Source organism: Antedon bifida, chromosome 2 (genome assembly GCF_963402885.1).
Source record: "Antedon bifida chromosome 2, ecAntBifi1.1, whole genome shotgun sequence".
NCBI classification, from domain to species: Eukaryota; Metazoa; Echinodermata; class Crinoidea; order Comatulida; family Antedonidae; genus Antedon; species Antedon bifida.
The window spans coordinates 28,784,181-28,811,110 of record NC_136227.1 but is presented as its reverse complement, the minus strand read 5'-3'; the positions used below and the strand labels follow the sequence as shown (position 1 = coordinate 28,811,110).

At 33.8% G+C, this 26,930-nt stretch overlaps 2 protein-coding genes across 4 annotated transcripts; one reads left to right on the top strand and one right to left on the bottom strand.

Moving 5' to 3' along the window:
• Positions 1-2,788: 2,788 nt before the first annotated feature.
• LOC144858959 (uncharacterized) lies at positions 2,789-6,986 on the top strand. 2 transcript variants are annotated; one of them, XM_078715120.1, is made up of 3 exons: positions 2,789-2,930; positions 3,725-3,955; positions 5,132-6,986. In XM_078715120.1, exons 1-3 carry the CDS (start codon positions 2,909-2,911, stop codon positions 6,325-6,327), a joined length of 1,449 nt encoding a protein of 482 aa, XP_078571246.1. In that variant the 5' UTR covers positions 2,789-2,908; the 3' UTR covers positions 6,328-6,986. The 2 variants fall into 2 exon arrangements, with proteins under 2 accessions (XP_078571246.1, XP_078571247.1); XM_078715121.1 differs by having other exon boundaries at positions 2,823-2,847.
• Positions 6,987-7,891: 905 nt separating this feature from the next.
• Positions 7,892-26,705, bottom strand: LOC144858953 (E3 ubiquitin-protein ligase TRIM36-like). 2 transcript variants are annotated; one of them, XM_078715114.1, is made up of 9 exons: positions 26,481-26,705; positions 12,815-13,393; positions 12,401-12,596; positions 11,904-12,050; positions 11,278-11,373; positions 10,806-11,059; positions 10,452-10,573; positions 9,624-9,986; positions 7,892-9,373 (listed from the first exon to the last, which is right to left on the bottom strand). In XM_078715114.1, the coding sequence occupies exons 2-9, from the start codon at positions 13,378-13,380 to the stop codon at positions 8,763-8,765; spliced, it is 2,355 nt and encodes a 784-aa protein (XP_078571240.1). In that variant the 5' UTR covers positions 13,381-13,393; positions 26,481-26,705; the 3' UTR covers positions 7,892-8,762. The 2 variants fall into 2 exon arrangements, with proteins under 2 accessions (XP_078571240.1, XP_078571239.1); XM_078715113.1 differs by lacking the exon at positions 26,481-26,705 and adding an exon at positions 23,073-23,508.
• Between the last annotated feature and the right edge of the window lie 225 nt (positions 26,706-26,930).

Below are 26,930 nucleotides of genomic sequence, written 5' to 3'. Positions count from 1 at the left end.
GCATAATGCGCTATATCAAGTACCAGTTATTATTATTATTATTATTTCGAAATGTAAAAAAAAATTTTTCTTTTTCAGAATTAATATTGATCATCATCATCGTTTTCGTCGTCATCACCATCATCATTATTATTATCACACAATTGAGGTATGTTGAATTTAATTTGGGCTGTAAGTTTGCTTGAACCATTTTATCTAATTATATGACACTGAGTTTACAATACACCTCATGTGATCATCATCATCATCATCATCATCACCATAAATAATTTCTTTTATAGTAGTATTCGGTTTAGCCTTACCGTTGTCACTGTACGCTTCAATACCAGCAAAGAAACCTCTATGTTGCCCACTGCTATCGGTAGTAAACGTAAGGTTCAATGTGTTACTTGATGAAGACAAAGTGTCCGGTGGCGTGTGCAAGTTTCTGTAGAAGGTATGACGATATCCATCGATAACTATTAAAACGTCATTCGATCCGAGAGAAAATTCGTAGAATGTGAGCAACAGAAAATGTCCAGGATATGTACGAAACTTGTAATTGTAGATCAGGTCATTATAATAATTGCTTGGATAATTAGGTGATGTAATCTTCTTCGAATGGTTTGGACATACAAAGTACTCATCGGACGATGCCGTTTGACCTTTATTAAAGTAGAAAATCATTTAGATAAAATGTTGTTATAAAACGAAACACACCAAAATCAAGTCGTAGGGCTACAAAAATATAAAATACAATTTAACTATTTAATTAATGAATTAATTAAATTTAACCATAATTTGATATTATTTATGTCACAGTGGTCATTTACTTTCTCGGTTCCACTGATAAGGGCGAGCCCATCGAAACAAAAGGCGTTAAAAATAACAACAGATTCGTTACAAGACTGAGAACACAATGCCAAGAACACTTGCTGTATAAAACAATATGTAAAAATGATTATTATAATGACACATTATTTAGATAACTGATCAAAACACTAGATTATGTACTTACCATCAGAAAAGTGATTTAAGTTGATAGTGAAGAACAGAAATGTTTTAAACAAAACACTTTCCATAGTTAGACCAGAACAAAATATAAACTTTTACTTCAAAATGTGCATTCCAAAGAAATAATGCAACTCCAGTCCAACATTTTATATATAACTCACTTAATTATTCTCTGTTAATATTCTACAGATTGTTTATTATTTTATGCATTTTATTGTGCATTTAATGATGATATATTACACCTTTGTAAGATTTTATAGTACTTCTTAGAAAACATAATAAATCATTATTAGATTTCGTCTCCATCGAGAGTAAGAGTAAACAACATTCAGATATGTTTCAATGATGTGGTCGATTGATTATGTAATATAAAATCTCATTTATAATATTATACGTCTAGAAGTCATCGGTGCTCTAGGCATATTAACCGATGAAATGAGAACAAATAAATAACGCAACTGATATATACTTCGCACGTACTATTTAGCTAGTGCATTGAAGGGTTATGACCAAACCAAATTCTGGAAACATAGCGTTATTTAACCAACGGCGCAGATCCGTTTTAATAGTGGGGGGAGGGGGCGTATGAAAATGAAATGCTTTGAGAGGGAAGCGACCAACCTCAGCCTGGGACCAGGGGGGCCGCTAAGGGCCCCCGATCGGGGTCCTTGAGTAATGTATAAGTCGTTTCAATCGATTTCTGAGCACATAAAAATTCCGCCCTGAAGAATGCAATTATTTTGAGTTACGCACTTTTTAGGCACTGGTTATATTCACGCAAAATATATTCTTCTTAAATACTGTATTTTAAAAATTACATACGATACGTCACGCGTATCATAGAAGTCTTACTTTCTATTTCATTTCAACAGTTTAATGATTTTAATGTTGAAAAGTGAGTAGGACAATTCCCCACTAAAATATGTGGGGGACATGTATTAGTATTCAGGTATAATTATTTATTCATAAAAAAGCCATACAAAATATAACGGCAGCCAAAAGGCTGAAAAGTAGTATTTTACAAAATTTGATTTTGTAATGTCCATAATGTCCCACCAGGATCTGCGCCGGTGTAGTAAACTGTAACAAAATTAAATGAGTGAACATGGACCATCTGCGTATTATTGGATATGATTTACAAAAAAATAAATAAATAAAAAGAAAACTTGGTCCGCCCGCACTAGATGCTTTACAAAAGAGGTAGGTCTAAAAAAGAAGGAGAAAAGTAAATACTGAAATACCCAAAAATAATAATATTACCAAATATGCTTTCCAAAACATGACCTAAAGAAGCAAAAATACAAATGTACGTAAAAGCGAAAATGTGGGCTTAAATCTGAGTTATTAGGTTTTAAGAACACTGTTAGAAACTTTAGTAACGGACAAACAGACAAACAGCACGTCACTTACCAAATTATTTTCTAGTGTATTACTTAACAAAATATTAATCTAGAACATTAACTTGGCCTACAAATGCTAAATTCATGTTTCGCAATTTTCGACTCAAAGATACGTTTTATTAATTGTTTCTACATGTATGTATTTGAGAATACTTACTGGCTGTTTTGACATCGAAAATTAACAATCTATTATGAATTCAGTGAAATTACTATTGTATGTGTTGTATTTTCAATAACCTAATAATATACACCAGGAAAGCCTGATTTACAAAAAGCGACAAATACATGGAATTAGAGCGCCCTCTATAACATTATGAGTACAGTATTTCCGTTCATTCTGGTTTTTCCAATGGTTAAAATTAAACAAAGATTAAGTTCACTCCCTATTTACTATACAAAAGGTGTGGATAGCATATAGACGGCCTAGCTTACTAAATCGGTGTTTTCAGCTACGGTTAGTTATTTTTAACAAGATCTCAACATTCTGTATTATTATAAAGCAGACTTAAAATAAGATGAGACTAACAATACTGAAAGGTATGACATAACATTTTTATAACTTATTTTAACAAGTTAAATAAAAAGGAAATAGCACGGACCGGTAGGCCTCTCACGATAAAAACACTCGTCGTATTTTGGAATATTTTACGTTCCCCACTTAACCTAATATCAATTAATTAATTAATTAATTAATTATGGACGGTAATGTTCTTGCTGATAAGTGTGTTTTAAAGCAAAACATGTCGGAACGGCGCGGTTCAATCGTTGTCATTCATAGTATGGGGCATAAAGGAGTGGTACTGCACTTTCGCACCGAGCTTACCCAACCTAAAAAAAAAACATTCACCCGCTGCGCGGCGGTGATGGCGAGTGAACCGTGAAATCATAAATATGTACAGTATTTGTATATGTCTATATAGCGCCCCCATAATATGCATTAATTTTCATTTGCAAAGCCAGTTTTCTATGGAGTTTTCATGGAGTAGGAACTCTGATCATCTCGGAATGAATCATGAAACAATCCGTAACCTTGTCCTTATCAATGATGCCAACTACGTTTACCTAATTTTTCAATCTACTGATATGTAGAAGATAATCAAGTGTCTTGTTTAACTGACTCTTAATTTGATTTTTTTTGTATTAGGTACAAAGTTTACACACACACACAACGCAAGTAATTGACCAATCACAAGCGATAGTCCGAATAATCCTTCCTTTTGATTAGTAAACATAATTGTGTCGCGTCCTGTATTTGCATTAATTTAAGCACATATTAATATGAATACCAACCTTAAAACTCATAATAGTTTTTATTTAACTTTTTCTGACAGACATAATAGTTTGCAGTGTTTCCAAATCCAAAACCAGTGACGATGTGGTTACAATGGTTCAGCAAGTATGCCCAACGGAAAAGGTCACATTCAAACCATTGGAAAGAAAGATTCGTTTTGATTCCAAGAAGGTAGTATTTTGTCACTCCAGTATGGACGGCCGTCTGGCATTGACAGATGTTAATGACTCCATCTATGATCAGGCTATTAAAAATGCCTGTTTAGACGTTGGTAAGATACGGTAAACTTTGTACTCAAGCATTTAATTTAAGACATTGATTTTACACAAATGTTCTTACCTGCTTTTTAAGACCACCAAGTAATCAACCATTACCAATTTGAGCGAGTTCTATGCTGAAAGAAAATACAGTAGTATAACCAATTTATCAGACGAATTTTTTGTGAATATTATAATAGGGAGGTTTCGCAACCTTACGAATACGATAACGAAAACGGATACGTCACGCACACGTATTCGTTTTCGTAAGCCAGTAAAAATCTGTTTCGCATGGCAACGAAATATTGAGAGCGCCGTCTAAAATATGACTGCGGTAAATTTGAGCGAAGCGCGGGTACGTGTTGCATGGTGCTTGGCTGCCTAGGCCTAGCGTAACATCAAAGCGAGTGAGGACTTTAAAAACTGCTATTTATCAAAATTGACCTTGCATTTTAGTAAATTACTTTAGTAAATTACTTTCAATAAATCTATAATTATATTATAATCATGAATCGTTCCTGATTCAAATGCAAAATGTGCAAAATAGATCAAAAACTATACTCGTTTTGTAGTTACGAATATGACTGGTGATATTCGTCAACACGAATACGCTTTACGAATATGAAATGGGGATCAGCTCAAAAGTTTCACAAATGTGTGACGTATCCGTTTTCGTTATCGTATTCGTAAGATTGCGAAACCTCTCTATTATAATTTCCGCCATGTTTCATTTGATATTCTAACTAAAAACTCTACTAAGCTTGCTTATAAAGTACGAATTTATATATAAAATATAATAATCAATACTCAGGTCACATCAAAGGGCATACGTTTATAAATAAACCAAAAGCTATAGACATTTACACGTACGGCGTACGTGACGCTAGCTTTCAGAACTTATAGTACCTCTATTTAAAGCTCGGAACCCACTAGGACGTAACGCAAGGACGTAAACGCAACGCTAGCAAGTTGACCAATGACAATCGACAGTTTGAATTATCCATCGCTTGTGATTGGTCAAATCACTTACGTTGCGTTACGTCCTTGTGTTGCGTGGGTGGGAACCAAGCATTGGATGGAACAACCGTTTGTTTTTGTCCCTTGGCGCCATTTCTTAAAAGGCAGCCATCGTCATAATGACATAATAATAATAATAATATTTCTATCATAATTTGTCTTTTTATTCTAAGGTAAAGAAAACGTGGCGTTTATCGTCACAAAAGTCCCCACAGCTGACGTCAGGGTTAGAACACAGATGATAAAGGACACACAGCCGACACTTATCTCTAACATTGGACTGTTGCTATTGGTGGATAGCGTTACGTCTGTTGAAGAGATAGACAAGCACAATGTTGATGAACTTCAAGACTTCTTAGCCAGAAACGTTGATGTCGATAGAAGACCTGATGCTGATGTTGAAACATTGTTTCGATATTTGAATTTAATCGTCCTAGGTATAGTCGCGCTGTTGCTGGTACTGATGTTCAGCATACGAGGTTATTATAATATGAACAACAATAATGTCTCCCTTCTTCAAAATCAGGCAATAGAGTTGTATGATAAGTCGAATAGTAAGTTTAATGAATCTATGGAATATTTAACGAGGAATATGAGTGATATTGCCGAACAGCTGCATTCATGCGATCAAACAGTCAACGAGCAAAATGAAAAAATAAATATGATTCAATCACAGGTAACAGATGTATACGTAATAGTTAATGAAAGTATACGGGAACAACAAGAAACTAACATCCGGTTGGAGAACAATATTATAAATAACACGAAAACAATGGAAAACAACTTACTCACTCAAGTAGCTAATGATTCCAAGATTTTAAATTCAAATTTAAAAACGATCTTAACAAAGATGGAATCCAGTATTAAGCAGGTAAATGACGGCCTAAAAGAGCAAACTTCTCATTATAAAGAGATGATTCGAGAACAATTAAATACTACGGAAAGAAATATAAATACTACTGTAAATAAAGCACTAAAAGATCAATATCATCAACATGAAGATGGTATTAAAGAACTAGTTAAAACTTCGGAAAGAAACGTTCTTACACATGTAGATGACGTCATAAGTAAGCAATATAAACAACAAGAAGTGATGATTGAAGAACTAATAACTAATATGGAAAGAAACCTAATGGCACATATAGATACAGTTGTAAAACAGCAAATTCCAAACGTGTGTTCTTCTGACGAGCAAACGATTACGAAGAAAACGGATGCGGCGAAAACGGATACGGCGAAAACGGATGCGGCGAAAACGGATGCGGAGAAAACGGATGCGGAGAAAACGGATACGAAAAATTCGAATGCGGAGCATTGGTTTGATACCGTTTTAAAGTACATTTTACCGAGATACCGACCGACAAGTTAGGTGATGTTAATTCCTCAACACAGTTTTGGTGGAGTCTAGGTCCAAATTAAGTGACAACCGACGACTCACGATGACACATCAATGCGTAGGTCCTACAGTATGTCGTCGCAAGCCAAAAGATCCCTAATGAAAAATATATTTTAAAAAACGAAGCAGCAGGAAAGAATTAGTACTATATTTCGATTCTCTCTTTCAATTTAATTAATCTTTTGATTTTGGTTACTTAATTATTTTGTATAACATTTGAGATTTAGCAGCTTTTGTTTATTGTCTTAAAGTTGTCTGACGTTAGTTACTCTTCTACATGATATACAACAGTCAACATTACGGTAATTATTTTTGTGTACTTAGTAATTATTCTAAACCCATTTTAGTTGTTATTAGAAAGAATGAAAGATATTTGTATTATTATATTTCAAATATCTTTCAACTTTTAATTTAATTGTAAAATTAATATTGTATAAAATAGTTTTTACTTGGTAACTTGGAAAATGTACAGTTACGTTTCTACTAATAGAAAGAGGAACAAACTTAACGAAGGCCTACGGTCTAAAGGTAACTGTTCATATTAGCGGGGACGGTATTTACAATCAGCAAACAAATAGCAGCCATATAACAAGCGTATCGTTTATAATTAATGTATTATTAAAATATTTAATTTGCTTAATATTTTATATTGAAATAAAAAACAAATATTTTGACTTTTGTACAAATACAATTACCGTTGCTTTCATAAAGACTTTAACTATAGGTGCTAAAAAACGTCTTGGATTGAGTAGGCTCCGGTGAATTTCTATAACTCCTTCCTCCATGATTGAGCCTAGTATAGAAACTGCTTTCTTCGTGGTAACTAAGAGTCAACAACATGGGCGCTAAATCTAAAACTACTACTACTGTTATAATTAAGGTATACTATAATATTTTAAATGGATAGTAGTATTACTCATATACTTAATCGTTTCAATTCATTAACCAAGATCATCAAAACATCTTTCGGCCGTTTGTTTGTTTGTTGTTTTTTTTAATTTGAAACTCGTGGATTTTTGTGACGTCATAGCCATCTGAGCTAACTGAGCGGTTGAAAAAAGGATAAATTGGTCGCGTACGGTACTTAGTAAAATACGAGAAATTGCGACGATTATCAAAATACAATAATATAACGGTAGAACAAAGGGACAAGAACGTTTTTTTTATTTTAAATTTCTATACATTTATTCTGCTTATCACTTTACATTTAATATACTGTGTGCATACATATTTTGTACAATTAAAAATAATATAACTAATTCTTTTACAAAAATAACTCACTTCAATTCCTAATATATTTACATATTATAATAATATAGTACATCCATCACGAAAGACAAAAGATAACGTCATAATATTATTGCATAACTAAAGTGACGTCAGAATATATCAAGGCAAGGAGGTAGGTGGAAAAGGCACAATAGCATCCATTAATCTGTTTACCGATGTAGGCCTACTACGCATAACTAAGTTTGAACGCCAATCTCGTTGATGCCACAAAATGGTACGTTCGCTAATAACATGAGGCCTATGTGTTGATTTTGGTCATGCGCAGTTAGATCTATAGAAGAATAGGGTTATCATAAATCAAGGTTTAAAAATGTATATTCAACTGTGCTTAATCCCCTTTTAATAAAACAAATAACAAAACATCGCGTTCACTTAACTTGTAAATATACTATCAGTTACCAATATGACTTTGGTCAAATATATGCTGCTACTATATTCTTATTTGATAACGTACAGCAATTAATAACATTTTAAATAGAATGAATATTCTATCACCTTAACATTAAAATACATAATTTAAACTGTCCTAGAGTAGTACTTTATTTTAATTGCGCTTACGGTACTAATGTTAAGGCAAAGCTGCTGTACATTTAAAAAGGTCAAACTAGTACATTTTGTAAATCTTGCATAACTATATGGATATAATATTTACTTAAACTAAAACAAGCATGAAAAGGATAAAACGCAATAAAACAATATGTTTACAGAAACATGATGATAGAAGCACCTAAAAGGCCTTCCTCATAATCTGGATGCTAACATATTATTACGTAGACAATCGGCACTAAAACCAATTGTGCTTAATACCATTATAATTATACATCTTTTTACACGATAATATTTCTAAAGTTTTTATATCACAATACACAATTAGAAATCTTTACAATTGTGGCAATATATTTTAAAACGTTGTGGTCGTGGCGTTGCCAAGAATTCACTTTATGTATAAGTAAATAAATGTTAAAATAGCAAACCAAAAATAAAAAAACACACACAAACAAAAGAAAATGAACAAACATATTTACAAAAACATAAAATTGACGAAATACTTTAGTACTTTGAGTAAGGCGTAACATGATTATATTTGTTTGCCGTCATAAGCATCAAAGACTGCAGCACTAACATCGAATACTGAATGAACCAGCTCCTACGATTACCAATCCAGGATAAACGGGTCCCCGTATGCAACCTTCACTGGTGAACACTACACGTTTTGTTTTACCATCATACAGACTCACCAGACCATTGTCACAATCTACTAACACTCCGAGAGTGTTTGATACCGTTACTGCAGACGTATCCTTGGTGGTGCTGGTCTTTGGCGATGGCAACCGCACTTTCCCCATAAAGTGGTTGATCATCACTCCACAGTCACTACCCAATGGATCTTCGTGCACGTCTGCCTCCTCACAGCTGTCATGCCCACTATCTGTACTTACTTGGTCACCCGGATGCAACACCAGACGAGATTTCTTTTCACTTACCACACCGACTTGAGAAACATAAGCTGATTGGTTAATTACGATTTCCCAGTAATGTCTTCCAGAAGTGATCTTCTGATCGCCAATAATGTAGACGGGATTGAGTGATACAGGAGTTTTTGGGATAAGACCAACATTGTCCAGAATGCTGCTGTTGGGAAGGACAGTTGCATTCATTCCATTCCCACTTATTTCAACAGTGTCTTTCCCAGAGTTAATCTTTGTTGCGTCAAACTGGAAGTTAAACACTGAAAAAAAATACAAAACGTATAATGTCGACTAAATATTAGTGAGAAAGAAATAATATTACACAACAAAAAGAGTCTTCTTTTAAGTCCGGAATGGAGAATGTGAACAGATTTGGTCAAAATTTCAAAAGATATAAGTATTTGAACTTGCATACAAGCTCCTCCATCTTCTAAATCATAACTAGTACTCGGTTAACTACTACTTTAAAAATAACTTAACAACAACAACTTAACAATGACAAATACTAACCTGATCCTGGAGCAGTTCGTAGCGATATTACATCAGAAAATGTTCCACATCCTGCAGCATTCACAGCTTGAACTCTGAACTCATATTCCTGACCATACTCCAGACTGCAGATAGTATGTTGACTAGTTGTAATACCCTGTATTCCAGTCCACGATGTGGAATTGTTTCGTTCGGTTTGATCCGCAGTATCAACTTTCGTCTGCTTTGTTTTTTGCCCTTTCTTGGTGGGCGAATGTTGAATACACATACGATACTCTAAGTTATAAGAATCAACTTTCCCGCCATCTGACGGTTCCTTCCAGCAAAGCTTTACGTCTTTATACGCATACGATTCGTCGGGAAGCATTGTTGGAACTCCAGGAACTAAATATAAAACATAATATTATTTTTTAACTAATTTTTTATATTTGCGTTAATATTAAAATAATTAATTTTATGAATTTTCGGGAGCTTTTGTAGTCTATCTATCAATAACTGTCGTAGGTCCAGCACTGGCACAGAATATTTAGAAAAAAAAACAGAACCATATGACGTAGTAGTAGAGCGCCGCCATGGCTAACGCAAGATGTTGGTGTATAATGTACCTAAACTAATTCCATATCTGCATTTGTGCAACAGGCTATCTTAGTCTATTTATTCTTGTTTCTTCAGTTTATGAATGCTTACATTACAGTAGGAGACAGTATAAGATAAGACTACATGATTTGATCTCTCTCATGAATATTCATATTTGTATACGGTATGATATAATATACTTCAATAACATTGAACAAACATGACCATGCGCACTTCAACTTCTTGTTAATCATACTAAAATGAAGTTCTTACTTTTTAAGAAGTCCAGGTCTCCGACAGCCTCTAACGCTTTGTCTGATGTTATCGACATGTTTTTAAAATCGTCTGATACATCAATGTTCTTCAGCTTCATTGTGTCTGCCATTTTATGCATTCTGGTGATATAAAAGTATGGTTATATGTAACCAATCAAACAGAAGAAAATAATAATCAATCACAATCAATACATTCTACAAGGTTGACAAAAATAGTAAGTTGATAAATTGATCAGCTGTTCATTCGTAATAAAGAACTTCCACTATGCAATCAATCAAAATGTGTCGTCGATAAAGTACTGAACTTTGGAACAAAAATTAATAATTGTATAAATACTAAATATCAACTAACCGGCTAATCACAGGGCGTGCTGCTTGCACGAAGCACGCATGCTCAGTTTCTTTTAAAATCTCCTGCGCATACTCGATGACATTGCAATCTTGAAGCATTTTCTCATACGCTTCCAACATGTTTTGTACAACGTCAATCCTGGTAGAAACTTCAGTTTCTGCACGTTCAAGAAGACTTTCTTGTCTCGTCGCCAGTAACTCTGACACGCTATCCAATGCGGATTTTACATGCTCCTTAAACATGACCCCAGATGTCTAATAAAATACAAAGTAAAAGAAATAATTGCAGTCATACAATACTGGTGCTATTTAGCTTGAAACCTTAAGAAATTGATGTAATGATGACAATATGTTTATATATTTCAAGTTTTGCATCATTGTCCTAATGAAAAAGCATCATACTCATGGTATCTTATAATGATATTGATTATAAACAATGTAAAAATGTTAAATAATATCTCCACATAACTTACTTCTAGTCTCAGCCTCATCGCCTTAATTCGATCAAGTTCTGCTTGAATCAAATCTCGTCTACCCTGTACTTTATTTATGTTTTTCTCTAATTTATCCTACAAGGTAAACAAAACAACAAATGTGTAACATACAATAAAATATCTCAAGCAATGTAGATATATACAGTTTTGTCTTGTTCAAGAAGCAGAAGACATAATTAATAGTAATATGGTAATAACCAATAGTATACATATATCAATTGTATACCTTATGTAATTTAATTCAGTTATAATTTTATTTCCATTATTTTTGTTAAACTTTTTTATAATTAAAAATATTTTGAGTTTAAGGGTTCTTGCAATATTAAATGGGAATCCCTGCAAAGGGATTACTCCACCAAGAACTAAAGGAACAAACCAAACTTCTAAGAAGTTAATTCATCTTACTTCAACCTCAAATTGAATTATTAAATATTAATATTAATATTATTTCATTTTTCTTGTAACTGTAGATGGATTTAATGGGCTTGATTCTGGTCTGTGCCTTTATAATGAAATCGGTGATATTATAAGCCCGATAACTATCATACTTTTTTAATAATATAGTATTGTATATCATTCCAAAATGAGTGTGCGGAATTACGAACCTTCATAACATTGTATTTCCTTTCCATGCCGGATACTTTATGGTTTGCGTGAACACCGGAAAATTTACACATGTGACAAATTGGTTTTTGACATCCTTCGCAGTACATCGTTACTCGTTCGTCTGGATGCTCTGGACATGTTATTGTCTGAGTATCGGAAAAGAAAGTCTCATATTAAACACATAGAAGTTTTCAAAATCCATAATATAATATACTAATACTTATAAAATAAGTTTCAGCAAGATGATATGTGTAGCAAGATTTTAAATGGTCAGATTTAGGTTTAATGCTGCTAATCTGATGATGAATTTGTCCCTAATGAGATGATGAAACTTTCGAATGTTGGATTGGTGTGGAGTGTTGTTTTTGTGTCTAGTATGGTGTAGTCCGGTATATAAATGTTTTAAAGAAAAATGTTTTAAAGATAAATTCAGAGAGGATGGTGGCATGACGTGGCATTGTCTTAGTTTGTCAGTACTAATATGTGGTCAACTAACCTTAGGTCTGTAATTCCTTGTTGGACCAACATGCATGTGCTGAGCTCGTGGAGTGCCCCATGGATGAGCGTTCTTGTAGCACACGTTACAGTAGCTTGCACGACAGTCCAGGCAACTTTTCGTGGCATCTTCAGGCGGACGAGTTCTGCAGGATCCACATGGTATACTGGCAGCTTTCTTGGCTGCCAATTTGTACCTGATAAAACGATGGAAACAAAAAACGTTATCACCATATATTGTCTGTAATATTTGTATTGCTTACAGATGAAGACAGGATCTTTTGGATGACTCGTGTAAAAGAAAACGTTGTTGCAATGGGGTTTTTTGGGTAAGTGTCAACTTCAGCTTTAGGAATGTTTGTTTTATTACTTTCAATTATATATACATTTATATACACTTGATTGTACTACTAACCTCTCAACAATAGCCTCAAGTGTAAAATTTCGGAAGAGTCCATTTATACCTTTGTCTCCTAAATCAACATCGGACTTGCAGGATGGACACGGGAAGTTCTTTACCCTCGGAGTTGAACTCCTACTAGATGCTGAAAGAGGCGGTCTGGGGGACCTTCCACCAAATGACTCACGCCTGCGCAAGCCTTTGGTGACAGCCCCTCCTACCTCGCTCTCACTGGTGGCAATCGAACTCTGACGTCTGAACGAACCCGAACGTCTACGTAGGCTTCCAGTTCTTGAGATAGACTTTCTTTGCATCGACGGTGACGTCTGTCCATTTGAAGATCTAGGGCTAACATTACTTGAAATTGATGTCTTAGGAGGAGAGTTAGGCGATAATGGTGGTGAACCTCCAGAAACAGAGTAAACACTTTCTACCGAACCAGCATTGGACAATCTGCCAACACTGGAAAGGCATTCTCTTGCGCATTTGTGGCAGATATTGTGATGGCATGGTAGAACAATTGGCGTTGTAAAATAGTCATCACATATGGGGCAAATAAGTTCCTTCTCAAGATTCTCCATCGTTTACTGTAATCTGAAAGATAAAGACAAGTCGACCTATTTTAGTTTGAAAACGAAAGGTCAAAACATCCTGAAGCATAACATTTCCATATGTCAAAGACAATAGTGACATTTCATTATCAGTGTATGGCTATCATTATTATTCTGTGTACTGGATAAAATTATTACCGTCATATTGAAATTCATGATACAAGCAGTGTTAGACTAAACTGTTAAACTTTTCACCTTGGATGTTAAAGTCTCAAATGTGAAAATATGACTTTTATGATTTTGATTTTAAATAGAATATTCAATAGAAAATCATAACAGTTTAGTGATATTCTGAATGTTATCATTGATATTCTATAATATAACAGCACTAACATTATTATAATTATGTAAATTATAGTTAATTCTACTGAATTATTCATAAAGCTATAATTATGTTAATTTATTCAATCGATTATCAATAAAAAATTTGTACATGCCATATCTTTATTATCATTGCTATAATGTAAATTAATAAGTATTCTTTCATTCATTCATAAATCTACTGAATACAGATACGTTCCGAACAAATGGAACCTGTTTGAATGGAGCAAATCCATAAAAATAATTAAATACATTTATTTCTTAACCTGGACGTATGCCCATCAGCAAGCGAATTAATGCAAATTGAATGTTGCTTTCGATGACTTGAGAAGTATTGAAATACTTTCAATCATACAACATAGTTAAACCGGCGATTAGCATTTGCTGTCAAACATAAACATCAATGAGACTACAATGTTGACTAACAATTAAATCACTGCATTTGGTGAATTCAAATTTCTTGTGCAGTATTCTGCCGAATCTGGCAGTAGGCCTATATATTTGTCCTGTAGGCCTAAGAGCTAGGCCTAACAGTAATGTGATAGTGATAAAAATAAAAAATAAAATACTGTCACTGACAGGTCTACTGTCATCGCTAGCTGTTAGCGAATTTAAATTTACTATTGATTATTCTGTACGATCAAGTATAAAATAACAAAACAGGTTTGAACACAAATACACGACTTGTTTGAATGCATTTTTAAAATGAAATGTGTTGTGACGTGCAGAATTCGACCTGTATGGGTCTTTGTTCACAACATGATTAATTTACACTGATTAATTAAGTACAGCTATTCATGATACAATGTTAGTATTATATCAATATTTGCAGATACAAATCTCATTTAAAATGCATACTATGAGTTGGCCTACACATCATTAAAAGCAGTATAATTCACTCTCCTTGCTTTGAACACAAGATAGCCGTTTATATTTTGTTTGCGTATGGTTGTTTTTTAACTCAACTCCTGTTTGGCACGGGAACATTTAAAGCTTAATAATGTCAACAGTGATATATGAAGCTTAAGCGACTGCAATTGGCAGCTCCGACCTATCGTAAAACAAATATACGTAATGACAGTATATAACTTTACAAAAACGCGTTTCTGATGACGCATTCAGGTTACTAACTAACGCGTACAATTTAAAGGCGTTTCTCCAAAAGCACATACTGTAATTATTGACACTGCGAACGAACCATGAGGTTGCAACATAGGCCTAGATGTCGAGTTTACTAGAATCTACCTTCAATTTTCTTCTAATATATTCGATTCTCACTATATTTAACATTATCTGTTAAACATTATGGTATGAAGAGTAACATTTAAGATGACGTCAGCAGAAATATATCTTTCGGTTTCTTTAGATTTCGAGTTCAACAAATTACATTTAGATGTAAGGTTATCCTTGATAAATTAGAACCTTCCGCTGTGTCTCTCTAAATATGAAATCTAGTTTGGTCTTTATACCGTTAATCTAAGCATATTGATGATTTAAACTGAACTGAGAAGTTTACTAGGCACCGCTAGTACGAATCACTACATTAAAAGGTTCACACAAAATTTGCTGATTTTAGATCGAAAATTATTACTAAATACTATAGAGAAAATCTATCCACACTATATATACTTTGAAATTTATTAACATGCATCTCCTATGTTAAAAACCTTCTAGCTTGCATTAGTAGTAATTACAATTCTCAGAAGTATTCCTGCTCTCGTGAATAAGTGTAAGGTTACTTTAAAACGAGATTACGTAATAGACTCGAAATAATTACAATTTCTATAAAGGATCCCAATGGAAATAAGCTAATAACCTTTTTGGGCTATCCTGACAAATCTTTTATAAATGTATTTATTTGTAATGTCAGTAATTTATGTTATCACTTTGTATGTATTTTTTATGATGATTTCCCTAATAAATGCAAATCAAATCATATATGCCTAACTGCTAAAGCAAAAATGTTCGACATTGTATTTAGAATATATAAGGACATACATAAAGAGAATCGTAATTAAAATCGATGTGTAATAAGATATGTTGAATGCATTTTAATAACAAAACTGCTCTTGCTGTGTTGCGTCATTCGAGGCGTTGTCGTTTTCAAATGTCAATTTGAACAATATGGATATAATAGACGTACTATACTAATTAAATACTGTAATATCTCAATAACATTGCTATTGTTTCATGTATCATGGTTATAATATTTACGATAATATAGATACGGACACTTACGGTTAATTAAGTTAGCAATAATGTTAAATTATGTTTTAATTCTGTGATATTAATCTCTAAATAGACCGTTATTTTGTTTACCATAACACGTACTGAGTCAAAATCAAACATTCTCGAGTTACATTCTCTCCTAAAACGCTAATCGTCGTTAGACATTGCGCGTCTCACTTGTGTTCGCCACTCAGTACGTTTTACGAGTACGAACACGAGTTACATTACATGATAAAAATTAAGGGTCCAACTAAACGCCACACAACACACAATTATACGCTATACATAAAACGCGCCATCCTTAGGCGCATAATACTGTACACGTTAATAGGAAACCGAGTACTCTTTCAGCATAAAATAATCAACCTCATTCCAATATTTGTCAGATGATAAACGTGAACTTGATTAAAACTGAAGCTAACTATCTAAATACATGCTAGAGTACTACATTTCTAAAGCGCCTAACGCGTGTGGTAGTGTATAAGCGTTGCGTGTTATGACGTGTAGTGTTTACAACCGAAACGCGATATTTTGCGTGTCAAGAATATACTACACGTATGTTAATAATGTTTTAATAACATAGTGACAATGATTCTAATATTGGGTTTGCTGTATTATCGCAGAAATTATATTTTAATATCTTAATATACAATATAATATATTAATATATATACTTTATGGATGATGCAATACGATTTTCTAAAGTACTTCGTGCGAATATTTAAAGGCATGCTGGAAACAGTATGGTCAATAATGAATCGATTATGTTGTCGACACTGTGACGAGAATTGACTTAATAAACGATTCAAGTTGTAAACAATATCCTCTTAAACGACGAACTAACCAAGCAATATGGCATCAAAATGGCGATTCACACTTATCCGTTAACTTGCTGTCAATTTCACACATGATCGCAGATTTTCATCTCCTACTTGCTATTTGTCTTGTTAAGTCAAGTGTGGCAATTGGAATTATTATATTATTGTCAAAATAATTTGACTTGGTGCCACGGTCTATCTTCCTGCTGCCACGAATGTACATAGAAATCGAACTAACAATAATACCGTCAAAACGTTTCAACGCACACTAAAATAATAGGTGTAATGATGATAATATTACTAATATGCTTGGGTCTATTACTTCAGTACTTCCTCAATACATCTACTTCATAAACAAAATAACCATTTACTGAGACTATTACTGTAATACGCGCTCAAGGTGGCCGTTAGGATAATAATCATTGAATATATTATAATATATATACGGAATGATTATACACAAACCCACGTAATTCCACTCGTCACTGCTTATACAATATCATAGTGGTAGAAATTTCTACCTCACATGCATATACCAGCATAATAATAACATGGGCAACATTAGATCATTGACGAATAAATATGCCTTTCAATTACCACAGTCGGCTTTTTATTTGTCTTTTTTTTTTCTTTCACAAATGCATACATTTACATGACTTGCGTGTCCAGAATTATAGAACGATTAATACAAGTTCGAGTGGCCTTCCAATTGTTGTTGACATCAGCACTCGATCGTCTTTTTCAGGGGTATCAGTCAAATTCAAGAATACATACCCTTGTAAAATGTAACGAAGCTGATAAGATCAGTTAATCGATGCGTATCATTGGATTATTGCTTTAACCAAAATAGAAATACAGACAATATAATATACATCAATGAACGTAAATAATGGAAACAAGGCTTCTAAATGTAGGGAACCGAGATGATTGCTGTGGACATTTTAAATCTTTTAGACGCGCGCCGCACATGTTCCACTCATGCAATGGTGTAGACTTGCCCCAAGTCTGTATTCATTGTCTTTTTTTTTTATTTATTTGTTTTTATTTCGATTTTTGTCTGCCAAACTCAAGCAGTATACGTATGAAACGCCATATGTGCCAAAATATCTTTTTACTATAATATTAAGACAAAACTCACGTCTGGAACCCAGACTAGCCATGGTGGTATGAAGGGCAAGATGTCGCCGTTTTCTTAATTGTCACGTTCTGAAAATTAACCGCACCACATACTAATTATTATACTGTATAACTCAAAACCGTCTTTTTGACGAAATTTGAAAGATAAATATAATGTCCAAAACGACATACACTACTGTTACTATGCCAATAATTTATTTGAGTGGTTAAATAATCTCCCATTTTACAAAATGTATCAGGCCTTCGCCAGCTTAATAGTATGCATTCACATGATTTGCCCAACCGTCTGTGAACCTTGCGTATTTCCACCAATACAATGTCGGTTGTTTCTCTACACTATAACCACTTGTACAATGTGAAACTGAATAGTATAGAGTCAAAAACACTAATCATAAAATGTTCAATATATTAGTGAATTATTATCCAAGGCTATGATCCTAATATTAGCTACAAAATACCATGGTAACCAGTCGGTGATGTAATTTGATTAGATTTAATTAAGAAAAAATGAATCTACTAGCAACAAACTATCAGTATTCTAATGTCGATAAGAAAACAAGGAAATCCGGCAGTTCGCAACGATTAGTTCATTTTATGTTACGTCATATAGTTCAAGTCTGGAGAAAATCACAAGTAAAACGAAATTGCATTTCAACTTTCTTTTAAAATCTCGAACACGCCATTTGATATATCTGAGCTGGGTGTGTACATTTAGACAAAATAAGAAATATGGTATTTCCTGACAAATCGAAAATAGAATAATGTTTTTGAACAAAGGGACACTTTTATACGTGAAAAGACAAATTTCTTAGTCGGGCGAGAACAATACAATTTTTAACTTTGTTTTCTCCAAAGTAAACGTAAACAAAATAAATCCAACAAAAACCAATTATATTACAACGATTGTAGCCTAGGTATTATTAAACTATATATTCGTTTATGTTCTGAATAAAAATTAATATGAATACTCCTACAATATATTAGTATCCATTTATCTGTCTGCATCAATCTTCAAAAGACGGTTTGAGTTGCCCGAAACATGTCAAATTATTACGTTATGACAGATTAGAGTTTTAAAATAGTTTTTGTCTATAATAATACTTATTAATACATAAAATATTAATATTTTACCTTTCGTTTATGAACTCTCCTGTGTCACTAAATTGAATGCAGACTAAATTTGCAAGACACAGTTCCACATGAAAATTCTCAGACAGAAAAACAATTGTGTCTGTTCGTACTGGATTACTAGTAACTAATAGCGCAACAATTACACGTTCGGCATCTGGCTTCGAGTGAAAGTTGAAGCGTTTAACCCATGGGAAAATCCAACAATGACAAAAAAGGAAACTATAGCACTATGACACTCATATGTTGGGACCAATACTGTTAGATAGCTTCTTTCAAGTAGGACTGCACTAATGTATATGATAAATTATGAACACAGTATGTTCGATTTGATCAGGAAGGAAGGAGAAATATTTCGTTTGTATCTAAATGCTTAATTACTCTTGATGACGCATGCCAAGTACTATTTCTGTTCGAAAGGACCCGGGACTATATATACGGCAGTCGTGGATATTATGGAAATTAAAGCTAAACACTCCTGACACTGCGCGCAAAAGCCGTAGAAATGTCAGTGGCGGTGACTGACATGATTTATGCACAGTGTGCCTATAGACATGCATATGCATTCGCCATTGCGGTGTAATAAATATGTAGGCCTACGGTAATTATCTGAATGAAATGGTTATTGTTGCTAAGCAATAAAATACGTTTACTGTACGCACCAGTTTATCCGTTGAATATCACACAACAATAACATCATAATTTTGCATAGTTATTTTTTCATAATTTATTTTCTATAATACTGTCATATATTAATAGCTAATATTTAATAAGTACAATGCACCAGAGAATGCATATTAATATTTTGAAATTTGTTTCATATAAATTATTATTATACCTGTACTTATTAATTATCTGTTGGCCCAGTACTCAACGAGTGTTTAGTTTAAATATTAATGCATTGAAGATGAGGCTTGGGCCAACCAACAGGCAGAGTCATGTGTTTATTCTGCGGGAGATCATTGAACCTTTAGCACTTTCTATCGTATGCTGGGGAATATTATTATTAGACCAGTCGTATGCTTATAAAACCGAAATTGTAATGAAGTATAATAATACAAAAAAATACCATTGTAACAGTCAATATTATAGTAATATAAAAAGATTTTACATTATGATAATAATCTATGAATTACGTACAGTGGATACTGTGGTGTACAGAGCACCCTAGATTAGCCCCAAGTCTGTACAGTAGTAGTTATTGTCTTTGAAAGTAATAGTTTTTTTTAATGTTAATCCTAAAGTCGGTGGTATTTTTTCGATGATGTTTGTCTATATACGTTTGAAACGCCATATTATGTGTCAAAATATTGTCTTTTTACTAATTACGGTCTAGAATCTATAGACTAAGAGTAGGCCTATAGTACCAGACGATTTTGAAATATAAAAATCCGCTCACGAATAAAACGGCATTTTAAATATGATTATTGCTTTATACATTTCGAAAAAAATGGATAATAGATTTATCTATGAAAATAATATATGACACATTTGGTTATTTTGAGTGAAATTGCGTAAGAATGTACCACGAGTACAAATCCGCGCAAAATTTCGCTAGGAAACATTCGGACGGATTGCTCATTATTATAATATTAATAACAAAACTAATATCAAATATAGATCATTGTGACGCCATCGGCTGATAAAAGGTGTTATGTTGTTGAATATTATCAGAGTTAAGTAATAAGCTGAGTAAATCATGCAACCACCACACCATTGTATAATGCTCAATATAGCGGTTACCTACAAACACAAGACAAGATAATGGAAACTTTATCGAGATGAATTAGTAATTTAGCAAACACTTAAAAGACAACACCGCTACATTCAACTGGTGATATCAATCACATTCAACCTGAAGTCTTTTATGATTTAATTCTTTTACTTTAAATTTATGAATTACGATCAATCACTTGTGGCCTATTACATTAGGTTGCCTACATTATCTGGATTAGGTATGCCATCAAATTAATTAATATTTTACCAAAAGTAGGGCACAGCCATATTATAGCATGGAGGCTTCACAGACAAGATGTCATTTGTAAAATATCGAGGTAGCTCCATATTGAAATCGGTATAGTCAAAAGTGTTTCATCTGTTCACAAACTAATGGCTTATTACATAATTGAAAAATATGGATAGTGTGGGTGGGTTTCAAATTTTGATTCATTTCCACTATAACATTAGCCTTGGTATTTCAGCGGGGATGAGGGGTGATCAAGGTTTTTAGTCGCGTGTGCAAACGCGACTCTACAACTCACTATATCGGTCGGTTGGTCGGTCGGTCGGTAAACACTAACTCAAATTTGAGCACGCGACTGCAGCCATGTATATGGCCTTGTTTTTTTCAAATGGGGAGCGCTAACATATTATATAGTCTGTCAAAAATATAGCAACATTTCATTTTAGCTGTCCTTAGCGGGACCTCCATCTCCACCTAGTGCAGTATGCACGTGTGATGAAGCCTCACCCAGGTAACCAATGATTCTCCTCAACTATGTCTAATCGTAACCAATCGATTATAAATTACAGTAGAACTTCTCCACTGGGACACCTCAATTCAGGGGACATTTTCCCTTGAAATTATGTCTTAACAGCGAACCCCTATTCAAAGGACACATCACCTAGTAAGAGAACACTCTGTTGATTCAGAAGGTGTCCTCTAAGTATAAGGATTCTACCGTAGGCCTATTGCTTTTGTGGTTTTTTTTCTCAATTAAAAAAAAACAACTATCAGGAATATTAATTTATCCACAATTTAAACATTGAGGAATTCCTTCATGATTTAAATCACTCTTGAAATGAACTATACAAATGACGTCGTACTACTTAATGTATATAGTATTATCTACTTACGTTTTTTCTGATGGCACTACAAATATCATCAACAACGTCTTACAATAATGTGTATTACATGTTCTATTGATTTTCTTTCGAGTCAAACTACATTAGCGTAGAACATGAATTAAACATTATCGACGAAGATTAACAGTATTAGTAACCGTTGACATTTAGATGCAAATGATACCTTACTTGCCAAATAAAATACGTAGGCCTAATATATGCGAATTAATTCAAAGTGTAACGTGATGTTTTTTTTTTATCGTATTTGTATTCTTTATACATTAGGGGGACATCCTCGGGCCTTAGAAAGTGTCCCTTTAATTAGGGGTGAGGGTGTGTCTTGAACAGCTATTGGCCGCAGTGTTAAATATATCCACTCGTTCGTTTCACGGAAAGTGTCCCCTTAAATAAGGGTTGATCCTGAATAGGGTGTCCCAATGGAGAAGTTAATTGTTAATTGTAATAAAGAGCTCGTTATTTAATATCATGCAGTATATTACATGTATAGTGACTTTCCCACGACCACACATGGCACCCTGTTTGATTCTCACTATGTGTTCTACTTATGATTGCTTCTCATAATGAATGTTCGTGATGAAATTGACAAGTAGACATATTTATACTAATCTCTATATAAGATTTAATTAAGAATTCGCGAAACATAGAACGATATAGAAAGTCTGTAATCGCTGATACCGACTTAGGCCTACATACAGCACGGCTATGTTTATGTTGATTGTATTATATCCCCACTACACTATGTTTAAATTATATTTTAGATAGTATTATCATAATATAAAATCTCTTATTAACAGGCTAGAGAGAGGAATGAATATGTGATAATGTACTGAAGCGAAACAATTATTAACCAGGGATTTGAACCTGGAAATAGAATTCTACACTTGTGCACGTCACTCAGCTGAACTCAGAGGTCACGGACGAGTTTAGTGTTAGTTTTTAGAAAAAAAAAACAACATTGATTTGGCAAATTTAGTTTACCTTGTCTTATAAACCGTAGGCATTACGATATAGCAGGTAGACGGCCTATCTTGGTTCCTTACTACTACTACTAGACTACCTAGTTACGCTATAATATGGCTTTGCTACCGTACACACAACCATATTAATTTATCAGTGTCGTAAATTAAACCATCATAGAAAATTAATATTAAAAATATAACCTACTGTTTGGCGAATGGATAAGCGGGTAGTATTCACTAACTGTATAACTGCTGACAAACGAGCCGATACTTTCTCAGTTCAAGCTACACGATAGCCCTGATTCACCGCTGTTCCCACCGTAAACCGTGTCTCAGCTGACTGGGCCTGTTTCAACTAACACAGACATTTCCACTAATAGTATAGAAATAACACAGCTTGCTCAAGCAGAATAGCATTGTTTGTCAAGAGGAACAAGCGTACAAAAATGCGTGATTCATCCACTCACGTTCAACATAATTAAGTTCATTTCATAGTGCTAGGCCCATGTGTACAAACGACGACTCTTAATATTCACAACCGTTCAAACTCGATTCTTAATTCACATTCCTGACGTGAGTAAAATCATTCAGAAAACATAACGCTATACGTACGACCTTTACGTCATCAATCGTCTGCAAATTATCTGAAGGTAATAACACAAAAAGGCAGTCCTAACCGCAACAAAACGCAGGTATTATATCAATGAAACCGCATAATACGTGGATATAGTACGGTACTGCCACAACAATACCATTTTACTATTTTTATGTCAAATTGAATTTAATGCGTTGTAAATCATTTCAACAATAATTTATCATATGTGTTAAATAAACAGACGCACTGATATACTAACGGAACATTTTAAGTAAATATTGGCACTTTTCCACAATGTGTTGATGCCAAGCAGATAGTCATAATTATGTAAGTAAACCACGCATGAAATATTATGTTATATAAATATGGCTTGTAAATATATGTATATATAAATATGTAGAATAAATAGGCCAACTAACTCTGTATTGTTTTATTATCAAATTATAAGGTTGAATATCAACAATTAATTTTAAAAATTAGATGATTGGCTGTGCCATATTGAACAAACATGTCGCATGGATATCCTGCACTCTGCTATTACTATGCAAATATACATTATTTATTTACAATAAGGTTGGAGTCCTCGTGAGGTAATACCATCGCTCATACTTACGCATACATTAAATTATCTATTAATATGTATCCGGCTTTTTGTGATGCTTAGTTGATCATAATACAAACTAGATTGATATTTATTTTAACAACGCCATCCTCTTGAGATCACAGTACGTACAGACAGATGAGCCTCAGATCCCTGGTGATTTCAATTACTATAACTATAGATTTTGCAGGTCCAGGCTTTTGAAATAGGGGGCACGGCCTACAATTTGTAAAATAAAGTGCTGAACTTAATCTATGAACTTAAGTTCATGTTTCACGTTGTATTTTTCTAATGGGGGACGGTCTGCGTTTTCAACAAATCTCATGGTTGAATTGAATATGGAAAAGCCTTAAATCACCAGAGGTTAATGTTTAATTAAGATGACATATTGTTGTACGCGTATATCTCGAGTACGGTACACATTTTAATTAACACAAATTACTGTAGTAATTAAAATATGTCACAGCAGCAGTATTGGATTAGGCATTCGGTGGTAAGCTATAAAGCGGAAGATAAATACGTAACGACACTCCTGTCAGTTTACACGTTATCATTTACCGTACGTAAACGTAGCCAGTGCATTATTATACCGTCCCGTGATCTCAATACAACGAGTATAAAGTAAAGAGATATAGTTAAATTCCTTCGTATTTTATTTACAATAGGCCTAAAATGGCCTGTTGCATAACATTCGCCGATCCAGTACCAGCAATGAACAATCGGTACCAGCTTTGCTACGTATTTATACCGATGTGCATGACGTCATCCATAACTCAATCATGCATAACCAAAAGTTATAACTAGTGCCATCACAGCACTATTTTTCATGAATTAGAAACTGATTATTCTTTGTTTCTACATACAAACCAAGCATGACTAATCGACCCCTCCCTACTACTGAAGTATTCAAAACAGAGTGTGTCTTGTTTGACATTTTGATAATTAAGGTAATTGATTCGATTTCTTCCTTCCTCAACACGAAGATTAATTGAATTATTATCTCCGATTAAACAGAGTACAACAGCCACTGTTTGCTCAAATAGGGTTTCACTTCAAATGTGTACTACTGTACTACTACTCTGTTTCTCCATATTTACTTTAATGTTTGATTCAGATATGTACAATATGAATACACGACCGAATACGATATATCCACATAAATAATAAAAATATCACCCGATTCTGTATCTGTCACTAGACTCCATGTGGAAGACTGTTGCCAGTTACCTATCTAACTGTAATTATTTTTTAATACACGATATCTCTGTCATAGGTTCATATTGACAGACAATGTATAACGTTATATTCAGGATACCAAATGCACCGGGAACCAGAATAGCAGGTTTATCGTATTTTTATACTGCATGCAAGAAGAAGGAAGTACAATATGATGATCCCATCCCCTCCCCCGGCGAGGGGATGGGAGTTCCACATAGAGTCAAGTGACAGCTACAGAATCGGGTGAAAATATATTGAGATTTAGGTAGGCCGAGTAATTATCAGGCGGAGGTTGGGAAGAGGAGTTCGGTTAAATAGATATAAAAAACACAATAAACCATGAAAAACTCACCGAAGCGAACAGATAATAAGGCCATAATGATTTTTCTAAAGGAAGTTCTTATTGAATAATAATGATACCATGACAACATCATAAATATAAAACATAATGAAATGCGGATGTATGTATAATAATATTAAGCAAGTTAATGATAAACCTTGCCATAGGATGTGTATCTTTTTAAACGACCTTCTATTGTTAATCCATATTTTACAACCTGGGGGTATTGTATAGGTAATAATTATGTGCATACTAGAGTAAGGTTTGTGTCAAGCCAGCTATATGCGCGAGGATTCGTAATGATTTTGATTACTCATGGTTACGGATGACAGTAATGAATTTGACAACGAAGACAATTATGCTAATATAATGTTAATGACGATCATGAATAGGTTACATAATACTAAAATAATTATTAACAGAAAACACAACGTGTTTAAGATCATTCAGGCAACATTTTACAAAACAGTATTACTATCATCTCCATGAATCATGTCTTATTTAACCGAATTTTTCAGACTCTAACTCACAACTTCGCTAACCCCACACCTATCTCCCCCGCCCCTACCCCTTACAAAAAGGACCTTCATTGCAAATGTGAAGTGTTTGGAATTACACAGATTATAATATGCAATAGCTGAGACCATCATTACTTCAGCCGTGCACCCAGCCAAAGGGTACTACCCCCACCAAACCTCCACTTTATCAAAACAAATATGTCTGCCAACTTATTTGAATTTTAAGAGAACAGAATCCGTAACATATGTCACATTACTAAACCAAAATAACCCTGCATTCAACATATTAAACTTTTAGATCGGAAACAGTAATGCTGAATTGCAAATTAAGTATTTCCTACCTTACGTTATGACCTTACGATGACTGTACCTTCAGCAAACACACATAGGCCTAATCCAACATGAATGTGCCATTTCAAGGGGTCTCAGAAGGCTATTTCCTGCTGTTAGTTTCTTTTATTCCAATCCAAAATATTCAACTGTTTAAGAAGATCGATCGCTCAAACACAAGACAATTGCCAACAATCGTTAAACTCGTGACGTCACCGAATTGTCAATAGGTGTAAAGACAATTAGTAGTGTTGTATTTAAGACCAAATGGGAATGTTTCTTCTCCCCTTGGTCTCATTTAATGTAAAGGTATTGTCAATGAAGTGAATAAACGGTGATCCGGTCTTGTTGTTGAATCTATTGACACACGTTTTCAGTTTACGTTTGATTTGTCTCTTTGTACTAATACCAATAATGTATTAAAGCCAATACACAATCTATTCATTACACCATTCTTAAAA

Coding starts and splice junctions, on each gene's coding strand:
- LOC144858959 (XM_078715120.1), top strand. CDS start 2,909: ATGAGACTAACAATACTGAAAG. Junction 2,931..3,724: donor GAGACTAACAATACTGAAAG/GTATGACATAAC, acceptor TTTTTCTGACAG/ACATAATAGTTTGCAGTGTT. Junction 3,956..5,131: donor AAATGCCTGTTTAGACGTTG/GTAAGATACGGT, acceptor TTTTATTCTAAG/GTAAAGAAAACGTGGCGTTT.
- LOC144858953 (XM_078715114.1), bottom strand. CDS start 13,380: ATGGAGAATCTTGAGAAGGAACTTATTTGCCCCATATGTGATGACTAT. Junction 11,060..11,277: donor CGATGAGGCTGAGACTAGAA/GTAAGTTATGTG, acceptor GTATTTTATTAG/ACATCTGGGGTCATGTTTAA. Junction 9,987..10,451: donor AGACCTGGACTTCTTAAAAA/GTAAGAACTTCA, acceptor TTTTATATTTAG/TTCCTGGAGTTCCAACAATG.